General features: G+C 35.9%; 1 protein-coding gene across 1 annotated transcript in view; it reads right to left on the bottom strand.

Annotated features, from left to right (window-relative positions):
- Positions 1-1789: 1789 nt before the first annotated feature.
- LOC149232744 (uncharacterized) overlaps positions 1790-12449 on the bottom strand; it is a 112469-nt gene continuing 101809 nt past the window's right edge. The window contains exons 3-5 of the mRNA XM_089379489.1: positions 2845-2978; positions 2466-2662; positions 1790-2228 (exon numbers count right to left, since the gene is read on the bottom strand). Of these exons, the coding sequence (XP_089235615.1) occupies positions 2104-2228; positions 2466-2662; positions 2845-2978 (456 nt within the window). The 3' untranslated portion in view covers positions 1790-2103. The remainder of the gene's footprint in view (positions 2229-2465; positions 2663-2844; positions 2979-12449) is intronic.

The raw sequence follows: 12449 nt of genomic DNA, 5'->3' as shown, positions 1-12449 counted from the left end.
GATTAATTTCGTACAAATGGCATATTCTTCTATGATTACAACACTATCATCGAGGTACCTTTTAATGTGTATGCGTAAATGCATAGATTTGATGCAAGGTTGCTTTTGCTTTCTCTTGCATCAGAGAGTTTATAAGGTTTTAATTTTACGATCATCCCTTCATTGTTAATTAGTGTCGACTTGGAGAAGGAATGAAAAATGGCAATAAATGTTTCTTGCATGGATATTAAGTCCTATAACACGTTCCATAATATCATTTCAATTATTTTATTTATTACCTTATTTACATATTACTTCTGAACCACCCTTACATGGAGAATTTGACCTTTACAAAGATATAACAAAGTTTAGTCAAGACTGCCCATCCATTTTCTAGTTCCATCAAACACATCCACTTGCTGGCTTATCACATTAATATCAGAAAGGGTAGAGTACACAACTAGAATTCTAGCCATTCATCCTACGTAGAAAGCCTCGTGAGCAATAAACTATAAGTTAATCATCCTTCTCACGTGTTCCTTATCTATTGTTAAACATATTTCCCATTTATAGTTTGTTGCGATGTTCATTATAAAGGCATGCAATAAACGTGGTTATTGAAGGCTTAGTTTCTTTGTTTCATTCCCAAATGGTGTAAGATTCCAGAAGCTTGTGCTTGTGTGTGCTGAATTCCATGGCATGTTTTGCACAATCTTTAATTGTCATGCTAGCTCACTCATTAACTTTGGAATTTGGATGTTTGCAATAACTCTTGAATTCCACCTGGTATATTGGACATTTCTGCATCAAATGACTCATTTTGATGGAAATTTGGAATCTCGTCAACAACTTTTTCGTTCCACTTTTTTTAGCATCTCTTTTATTAATATCAACTTCCTATGCAGAATGTACATCCTTATTCAATGGAATTTATTTCTTCCTAGCACCACTACTATCTTTTCATAAACTCGTGGAGAAGTTGTCCATATCTACTCTGATCTTTAGAGGCCTAAAAATTCTTTACAGATTTTGTAGCCATCAAGTTAATGGAATGCATTTTCTAACCTTTTGTGGTAAGCTACTCTTGAGGCACTCAAGTGAGATGTGTGGCAGGAGCTATATGATGGTGGAGTCAATTGTAGGTTATTTACCAATATAAAAGGGATAGTAGTCTTCCCATGAAACTAATCATTGAAGTAGAGACACCAGAAATAGTCTGGCTGGACATGTAACTTTCCCTACATGTGCAATGACTGTAGATTGCATAAACAATGCTCAAACCTGGTCATCACATTGACAGTTTCTTAAGCATATATGCATCCACACTAACACTAACAATCGCTCTCTTCGTTATGCTCAGACTTGGTCATCATGGCCAGTTCCTTGAGTATACATGTATCCAGACTCAAATTTAACAATCACACTATCTCTACTTTATGCTTGCATTCATGTTGAGTACATATCCTTAGTTCACCAAGCACCTTTTTTTTCAAAGCATTATTTAAACCAAGAAGCCAAAAGGAGTTAACCCTTAAAGTAGTTGGCCAATTTTTCACACTGCCCCTTCAAGAACGTTATAAATTGATCATGACTTAATTGTCATAAACCACAATCAACATGATGATTGTAGTGCGTTAATATGATGTCATGGGTAACATGATGAGCATTTTACTATTTTATTTAGATTTTGAATACATGAATCCATCATCGATGAGAAGTGCAGTAGTACAAGTACTAGTGCCTCAAGCAATATGATGCTACACATATTGAATATAAAAAACAATTTAAAAAACCATACTCAACCAGTTAGTTTCAGTGAGGGGGACCTGTATTGATAAATAAAACCATATATACTTGTTAATTTACATACAAGTAAATTCCTCGAAAGGAAATACCTGCAGACCCTGTTCATAGAATTGTCACGCAGGCTGCAATTTGTGCTAAAATATTGTAAATATTTCCTGAACTGCCATGTCAGTGTGCTATGTTAATCTGTTCTAGCAGGTCATAAATGTCTTTTATAACAGGTAATGAAGTATTAACAATAAACATGAATCTACGAGCTTCGTGATTTTATAATCATCTGTATTTGCTTCACAAAGTTTCTTTGGAGGAACTCTCAGCTCAGGCTAAGATGTGGTTTCTTCTCCACTTATTTTCCCCTCTGGTGTAGCTTGCAGCCTTGCACATAGGGTTGTGCTGAAGAAGGGCATGTTCACTTGCAGGGGCAAATTCAGGACCCAATATATCTGCAGTGAGACATTGCATCTAGAAATTTTGAGGACATCCCCTGCATTTCTTTTTCACCTACATGTCATTTTTATTATTTTTTATGTTTACTAAATCACTTGATATATTTTGGTGCAACTCACCATTAAACATGTAAGGTGCTTGTTCACCTGCATTTCCTTTTCATCTACATGTCATTTCTTTATTTTTATTTTTTGTGTTTACTAAATCACTTGATATATTTTGGTGCATCTCACCGTTAAACATCTGAGGTGTTTTTTCAGGACCACTTCCACTAGAAAAATGCTCTCCTTTGGATGACCCACAAGTACCTTGATAGCAAGGAAGTTCATCCATGGGACAAATCTGAACCTTCATATGAGAAGGGAGAGGGGGGCAACCCTTGGTATACTTCATGTGTTTTGTTGACAAGAAGTTTACTGTAAGGTTCAAACTGCAATAAATTGAAAACAGTGGGTAAGTGCCTGCATAATTGTTAGACTTAAATCTAACTATACATAAATTTTTGATGTAATTCAGGATTAAAAGTATCCGCTAAATCTTCTTGCAGTAATTACTAAAGTTAAAATCAAGTTTATACAATATAAACTGATCGAACATCACAATTTAACATACTCTTTCCATTCTGTAAGTGTTAACATTGTATAAACGACTTCTATTTTCCTTGCAGTCCCTTGTGATGACTTTAGACATGCAGCTGCTTTCTTCACAGCCACAGACCGCGTTGGATGCTTCCAAGCCCACTCAAACTGCAGCAAAGCAATGAGAGAGTTGATTTTTCGTCATATGTACATACCAGGACAAAATGTAGGGCATGAGTTTGGGTCCGAGAAAGGTGAAACTAGTAGGAAGCAATGTTAAGAATTGGTTGCCTAGAAAAGAACAATCATGTAAAAGAATGCATCTTCTAATTCAACGTATTGACAATAGGCATCACTATGGTTTTAACATTAGATACATATAGACAGATAAAAGTTAAAACCAAAGTATGGTAGAGAAGATAAAGCAGTTACATCATCATTTTTGCACTGTTCTTTCTGTTGTATTATTTCCAGGCAGAATATAATAAGCCAGCAGTGAACCAAATTCAATTCCTCAGAGGACCTGAAATTTGCTTTCATATTTGAATTACAAAGCCAATATCATTGGCCAATCGGCATCTTTGTAGACAATGAAATTTGTCCTTTTCTTAGTATGAATGCAGATTCATTATATTAATAGACAATATATACACAACCTATGGATGCTATGAGAAGCACATGATTCCATTGGACATAGCATCAATGATAATGGCAACAAAAAATGGCTTGCTTGCAGATAGTATCTAGGCTGAAACCACCTTTTGATCTCGAAGTTGACCTTAAACTGCTTCTGATTGGCTAAGAGATCATCTTCTCCAGATGTAAGGAAATAAGTTAATGGCCCAGGACTTAGATGTAGAAAATTTTTGTATGTTGTAGCCCTTCCCAGTTTCAATTTTTTGCATAGGTTTAATGCCCAAACCCCATCATAACATAGAGCTGATATATGTGTTAGCATGCATTTAACTCAAAACATTTAAGACTACCCTACTCTTTTGTTTTCACAGCCGATACAAGACATGAATGCGAGGAAACACACTCATAAAATTATACAGTATTTTTGGTCTAATGACCCTAGAAAAACCCACAAGGGGTAAACCAGTGAAAGGAGGATTTATTTGCTTCTCTAGAAATTTCTTACAGTCATTAATACAACAAGAATATTTGTAGTTATCTCTTCCCGTAAGGAGAGAGCCTCTGAAATCCTCTTTCAGTCTGAGTTCTGAACTGTTAAGTCTGTCCCACATCCAGCTCTCCTCAGCCACAAATTTCAGACCTCTGTCTGCACCTTTTACACATAAATTTTGGACCACTGGACAGTCACTAATCTGTCTGGAAAAGCAGAATATACACACATAAATAACAAGTGTTTTTTCCCCAAACTGTGAGCTGATACACCCACTGCAACAGGCCCAAATATTTCGCTGACAGTGCACAGGAATCTCGGAATGCGTGTAGACTGTGATGAGGAAAATTCGAGCTGCCTGGACGCTGGCCCTGACAGATATTCAACTCGACCTGGCTTAGAAGATACCCTCGACCTGTGTGCAAACAATAGTTATGATTGCCTTCTTCAAATTCGAGCTCTCCTCTTGACTTGAACTCGGCCTCCAAGAAGATTCGAACTGCTGTGGCTTTGCTTTCTTGTTCTCTGCTGTAAATTTTTCTCACAAAGCTATCTTCCTCCTCTCAAGCTCCTTGCTCTTTGCTCTCCTCGAGTCTCAGAATAATGAGCCTCTCTTCTTTCCTTTCTCCTTTTTTGTCTCTTCAAAAGATGAGAACGCTAACCCTTAGATCTAATGGCTGGGATTAAATCTCAGCTCATTAGATCAAGGGTGGAGATCATTCCCTCTCTTGATCCCCTCTCTCATGTGGCCCCCCTATAATGAGCCTCCTAATACTTTTAATGTTTACCATGTGCATTTTTTCTCGTAAAGTTAATTTTAAAACATAAAAGTCATTTTAATTTTATAAAGTGTACTTGGTACTTTTCTCATAAATTCACTTTTAATAAATTAAAGTACATAGTACATATCCCATAAAAAGTACTTTGCTCCATGACATTAATAAAACTTATAATGTCACTAGACAAAACCAATGTTCCACCAAGGTTCCGGGACGAGGGGGCGAGGGGGCGCGGGGGCGCGGGAGCGGCCTATGCAAAAGCTCCCTACCACTTTTTAGGAAACGTGGGGGGCGTCAGGGTCTTAAAAATTTATAAATATAAAATATAATTTATTAATTGAGTCCACTATGACAATTTGGTTTGAATTGAAAAGCTGCAAAGCATGATCATTGATATGAATATCATTTGACATTATCCAAATTTATAATATCATATAAAATAATAAATTTAAAATTCTAATTCAGCTTGGTCAAATTCTAATTTAGATTTTGGTCAGACAGAGGGAGAGCTTCAGCTTGATAAGGTAGCCACTGAATTCTGTGAAAAGGTAAATGAACAGATTAGGAAGACTGCATTGGCAGTAGAAGGGGCAACTACAATGGGTTGTCCAGCTGTATTGGATCCAACATCTAGAAAGTTTGTTATATTATATATAATATAGACAGTACACCATATGCTGAAAGAAGAGTTTTAGTTCCAGGAGAGATGAGAAGATCACATGAAAGAGTTTCTGACAGTTTACTATCAAATGACATTGACTGCAGGATGACCATCTGCAAACCAACTTGGGTGACCAACGATGGCATAGATAATTTGTCTACCTTATTAGAGCAATGCCATGCAGTTCAAACTTCAAACTAGCAGTGTATTTCAGGGGTGAAAATAATTTTCAGACCTGAGAATTCAAGCTGAGCAACTGTGGTCTGTATAAATTTTGTAACTGTATAAATTCATATATAACGACAGTTTCTGAGATTTCTTGCTGCCCATAGTATTTTGTCATGCTTGCAGTAAAGGCATGTTAGTCTATAGTCCACCCAATTATTTCCCACATGACATAGGTGCTGCTTCCATAGTTTGTATGTCAAATGTCATGCAAATTAAAAACACAAACTGAATGTCTCATATTCTTTGCCCGTCACTCCAGTTATCTCCCCACTGTAATCCAGCCATAACTTGAGAAAAAAAGGAGAAGTTTTAAAAGGGAAAATTCATGTACGTGCTATATGGTCCAACAAACTTCCATGATACTGACCCTCTAAAATAACGCTTGTTGAAACCAAAAGACAGCACAAGACGTTATCCCCATACAGAACATGAGTAGCTTTGTACCACTTTAGGTCTATTAAATCATAAACTATAAGCAAGGCCATTTTTTTGGGAGCGTGGGGAAACGTCCCCTCAGGGAAGGGAAACGTTTCCCTGGCACGTCCCCCTGAGTTTCCTCCATTTTGGGAGCGTGGGGAAACGTCCCCTACTCGTCCCCAAGTCCCCGGAGCACGGGAGAGTGAGGAAACTAGACCCCTAAGGGGGGGGGGCGAGTCCCCGTGGAACACTGGACAAAACCTCCTTGGTACCTTTATTTTCAACATTAGAGCCATCTAGTAGGAGCGAAACTATCTCTTTACAAACCACCAGTCTGTCATTTTAGGTGGGGTGGTTTTCTTTGAATAATGGAGATGAGTCAATCTCATCCATGGATAGTAGACAATGATGGCTGTTCTAATTGTTGGTTGACAATTGGGTTATCATAGGTTTTTCCACCTTTGGAAGCAAAAAAAAAGATGTTGAATCAGTTTTGAATTTAACAAAGATAAAATTTCAAATATCTAGCATAAAATTATTTGTAGTGCACATATTCCTCCAAATAAGTGCACAAGATGATTCAATCGTTTCTTTATTGTACCCATGGATCATTATCATTGGGTTGTTATAATTAGGCATATTTTTGTCAAACTACATGTTATTATTCTCAGTTTGAACCTGGTAACTTTAGGTCCAATAATAAAAAATGCTTCAAGAGTGATCATCATAATTTTGATAGCATCTTTACTCTTTAAGACTTGGAATAAGTAGTTTCATCAAAAGTGGATAGTCTTAATTGATGTCCTTGGAGAATCGAGGTAGAGGCAAAGGCTAGAGGAGTCAATGGAAGATATTGTTCCCTGCCTTCCTTTCCGCACAAGGCAAGCCCTACCCCATGGCTAGAGCCTAATTTGTTGCCTGGATTGACTGTTGAACCAACATCCATGCTACATAAAAATGTGAAATGCAAATCTGGGAGGAAAAAAGAGTGGCAAACTTAGTGAATTTGCCAACACATTCTTAACGTTCTTCCAATTACCTATTCATTACGATGTGAAAGAAAGCACATTACGAATTGATTGATCCTCTCCTCTCCCTAAAGAGCGCACATGTAAAAGTAGGCCCTATCGGTTGAAACATCAGTCCCTTTCTTGCTTGAATGTCAATATCACATATGTAAATCGAACGATGAAAATACTAATATAAGTGATGGTGCACATTGCTTGTAATTTTATGTTTGTTATTTAAATATTCCAACTTATTTATTCATGTTGCCTTATTTTTGTATTGTTTTTGATTTTATTTTTTTATTTTCAATATAACGTGTTATTTATAAAATAACACAAGCACACACATAGATATATATATCTCATGTTTTTTTTGGTTATTTTTTATCTAATTTAATCTTATTTTTCATATATATATATATATATTTTGCTGAGTGTTATGTAAAAATTAGTTAGGGTTATGTAAAATTAGATTAGTTGTAAAATTTTATGTTTGTTATTTAAATATTCCAACTCATTTATTCATGTTGCCTATTTTTTATTTTTTTATTTTTATTTTATTTTTTTTTCTTTTTAATTTTCAATAATATGTGTTATTTATAAAATAACACAAACACACACATAGATCTATATATTTCATGTTTACTTTTTTTGTTTTTAATCTTATTTTTCATATATATATATATATATGTTTTTGCCTAGTCTTATACGGGTTGTCGAGTGAAATAAAGCACATTACGAATTGATTGATCCTCTCCTCTCCCTAAAGAGTGCACACATAAAAGCAGGCCCTATCAGTGGAATCATCAGTCCCTTGCTTGCTTGAATGTCAGTATCACATATGTAAATCGAATGATGAAAATTCTGATATAAGTGATGGTGCACATTGCTTGTAATTTTATGTTTGTTATTTAAACATTCCAACTCATTTATTCATGTTGCCTTTTTTGTTTATTTATTTATAATGTGTTATTTATAAAATAACACAAACACACACACACATAGATATATATATCTCATGTTTCTTTTTTCTTTTCATATATATATATATATATATATATATGCTGAGTCTTATACGGGTTGTCGAGTCAATACTCAGATGAGTCTTATACGAGTATGAGTCGTGCAAAATTTACTAGAACTTACTTATTATTCTATGTAAAATTCATTGGTCCAGTTACTCACCAAGAAATGGTAACCCCATAGGGGAAAAATTCTCCCATTTTGTACATCCCGTCGGCCAACCATGGAACACTTGACAGCCACTGCTAACTTATGACGTGCCATATTATCTACGCCACTTGCATAGAATAAGCAAGCAGTGAACCAAATTGAATTTCTTAGAGGACCTGAAATTTGCTTTCATATTTGAATTACAAAGCCAATATCATTGGCCAATTGGCATCTTTGTAGACAATAAAATTTGTCCTTTTCTTAGTATGACTACAGATTCATTATATTAATAGACAATATATACGCAACCTATAGATGCTATGAGAAGCACATGATTCCATTGGACATAGCATCAATGATAATGGCAACAAACAATGGCTTTCTTGCAGATAGTATCTAGGCTAAAACCACCTTTTGATCTCGAAGTTGACCTTAAATTGCTTCTGATTGGCTAAGATATCGTCTTCTTTAGATGTAAGGAAATAAGTTAATGGCCTAGGACTTGGATGTAGAAATTTTTTGTATGTTGTAGCCCTTTCCAGTTTCAAGTTTTTGCATAGGTTTAATGCCGAAACCCCATTATAGCATAGAGCTGATATATATGTTAGCATGCATTTAACTCAAAACATTTAAGACTACTCTACTCTTTTGTTTTCACAGCTGAGACAAGACATGAATGCAAGCAAACACACTCAGAAAATTACACAGTATTTTTGGTCTAATGACCCTAGAAATACCCACAAAGGGAAAACCAATGAAAGGATGATTTATAATTTTATTTGCTTCTCTAGAGATTTCTTACAATGATTAATACAACAAGAATATTTGTACTTATCTCTTCCCTTAAGGAGAGAGCCTCTGAAATCCTCTTTCAGTCTGAATTCTGAACTGTTAAGTCTGTCCCACGTTCAACTCTCCTCAGCGACAAATTTCAGACCTCTGTCTGCTCCTTTTACACATAAATTTCGGACCACTGCACAGTCACTAATCTGTCTGGAAATTCGGGTTTTCTTAGCAGAATATACACACATAAATAACAAGTGTTTTCTCCCTAAAATGTGAGCTAATACACCCACTGCAACAGGTCCAAATATTTCGTTGACAGTGCATAGGAATCTCGGAATGCGTGTAGATTGTGATGAGGAAAATTCGGGCTGCCTGTATGCTGGCCCTGACAGAGATTCAACTCGACCTGGCTTAGAACCCTCGACCTATGTGCAAACAATAGTTATGACTACCTTCTTCAAATTCGAGCTCTCCTCTTGACTTAAACTTGGCCTCCAAGAAGATTCGAACTATTGTGGCTTTGCTTTCTTGTTCTCTACGGTAAATTTTTCTCACAAAGCTATCTTCCTTTTCTCAAGGTCCTTGCTCTTTTCTCTCCTCAAGTCTCATGAGAATAATGAGCCTCTCTTCTCTCCTTTCTCCCTTTTTGTCTCTTCAAAAGACGAGAACACTAACCCTTAGATCTAATGGAGGAATGATCTCCACCATTGATCTAATGGCTGAGATTAAATCTCAGCTCATTAGATCAATGGTGGAGATCATTCCCTCTCTTGATCCCCTCTCTCATGTGGTCCCCCTATAATGAGCCTCCTAATACTTTTAATGTTTTGTACCATGTGCATTTTCTCTCTCGTAAAGTTACTTTTAAAACATAAAGATCATTTTCATTTTATAAAGTGTACTTAGTACTTTTCTCATAAAGTCACTTTTAATAAATTAAAGTACATAGTACATATTTCATAAAAAATACTTTGCTCCATGACATTAATAAAACTTGTAATGTCATTAAACAAAAGGGTCATTAATGCGTCTTCATAGATCGAAATGATGAATGCATTAGGAAACACCTCCTTGGACCGTTATTTTCAACATTAGAGCCATCTAGTAGGAGCGAAACTTTGTCTCTTTACAAACCACTAGTTTGTCATTTTAAGTGGGGTGGTTTTCCTTGAATAATGGAGATGAGTCTATCTCATCTATGGATAGTAGACAATGATGGTTGTTATAATTGTTGGTTGAAAATTGGGTTATCATAGGTTTTTCCACCTTTGGAAGCAAAAAAAAGATATTGAATCAGTTTTGAATTTAACAAAGATAAAATTTCAAATATTGGCAATCAAATTATTTGTAGTGCACATATTCTTCCAAATAAGTGCAAAGATGATTCAATCATTTTTTTATTCCACCCATGGATCATTATCATTGGGTTGTTATAATTAGGCATAATTTTTGTCAAACTACATGTTATTATTCTCAGTTTGATCATGGTAACTTTAGGTCCAATAATAAAAAATGCTTCAAGAGTGATCATCATAATTTTGATAACATCTTTACTCTTTGAGTTAGGGCATGGGATTGGCATTTAAATCAAGAGCACCAAGCCCTCTATGTGCCCCAAGGTTGGTGGTGTTGATTGTTGAACTTCCATGGCATGGCCTTAACAAAAATGTACTTTTCACTCTAACCAAAATCACTGATAAGGCATGTTAAGCTTTTTTTAACCATATTTAAGACTTGGAATAAGTAGTTTCATCAAAAGTGGATAGTCTTAATTGATGTCCTTCGAGAATCGAGGTAGAGGCAAAGGCTAGATGAGTCAATGGAAGATATTGTTCCCTGCCTTCCTTTCCCCACAAGGCAAGCCCCAACCCACGGCTAGAGCCTAATTTGCTGCCTAGATTGATTGTTGAACCAACATCCATGCTACATAAAAATGTGAAATGCAAAGCTGGGAGGAAAAAAGAGTAGCAAACTTAGTGAATTTGCCAAGACATTCTTAACATTCTTCCAATTACCTATTCATTACAATGTGAAAGAAATCACATTACGAATTGATTGATCCTCTCCTCTCCCTAAAGAGCGCACACATAAAAACAGGCCCTATCGGTTGAATCATCGGTGCTTTGCTTGCTTGAATGTCAATATTACATATATGTAAATTGAATGATGAAAATACTGATATAAGTGATGGTGCACATTGCTTGTAATTTTATGTTTTTTATTTAAATATTCCAGCTCATTTATTCATGTTGCCATTTTTTTTTGTCTTTTCCTTAATTTTCAATATAATGTGTTATTTATAAAATAACACAAACACACACGCATAGATATATATATTTCATGTTTCCTTCTTGTCTAAGTTGCACGAAACGGGGAAACGCGGAAGCGAAACGAAACGGGAAAGCGAAACGAAATGCGACCTCCCCAAATTTTGGAAACGGGGAAACGCGAATATATATAATAATATATATATATATATATTAAAAATATTTAAAAATTATTATTATATATATGTGCAATCATAAAGCATGAATGATACATTTACTTACATAAACATTTAAACATTAAGATTAAATTTACATCACATTTACTACCTGGAAACCCTAAAAAAATTTAAAAACAAATTAAAAAAAAAAAAAAAATTAAAAAAAAAGTGTTTTTTTGGGGGAAACGTGGCACAGACAGCCTGGAAACGCGTTTCCGGCCGTACGGCCAAGTTTCCGTTTCGGGAAACGTGGCCGTATACGGGTACGCGAAACGCGTTTCCGTTTCGTTTCCGTACGGAAACGGACCCTGTACCTGCGTTTCCTGCAACTTAGCTTCTTGTTGTTGTTGTTGTTTTTTGGCATTTTGCCGAGTCTTATATGGGTCGTTCCCGAGTCTTATATGGGATGTCGAGTCAATACCCAGACGAGTATTATACGAGTACGAGTCGTGCAACATTGACTAGAACTTACTTATTATTCTAAGTAAAATTCATTGGTCCTGTTACCCACCAAAAAATGGTGACCGCATAGGGGAAAATATTCTCCCATTTTGCACATCCATTGGGCCAACCATGCAACACTTGACAACCACTGCTAACTTATGACGTGCCATATTATCTACGCCACCTGCATCAGCCATATGCCTTTTCACCCATTTCGCATGAGCATATGGACGAAGGTGGGCTTCCAATCAAAAGGTACTTTATTCATTTTCAATCGGGTGCTTATGCTTGTATGTATTTGGGCTTTTGATATGGATTATGGGGTGACCCAGAAGTGGGGTTTTGACCATTGTTTTGTTCCCTCAACTTAAATGGGGGGTTAATATTTGATACTAGTCTAATGAGACCTCCCATAATGGCCTAATGGGTATAGGAGATACACTATTTGTGAAGCCTTGCTTGAGATAACATGTTCATCTATCCCTATTCCATACTTCTTTCAATCTTACATTTCAAGCCCATATTTCACAGGG

This window comes from Pinus tabuliformis, chromosome J (genome assembly GCF_031772625.1).
Source record: "Pinus tabuliformis cultivar Carrire ecotype Pingquan chromosome J, CPIR1, whole genome shotgun sequence".
In the NCBI taxonomy this organism is placed as follows: domain Eukaryota; kingdom Viridiplantae; phylum Streptophyta; class Pinopsida; order Pinales; family Pinaceae; genus Pinus; species Pinus tabuliformis.
The sequence above is the reverse complement of the archived record's forward strand: the minus strand, read 5'-3'. Positions and strand labels throughout refer to the sequence as shown.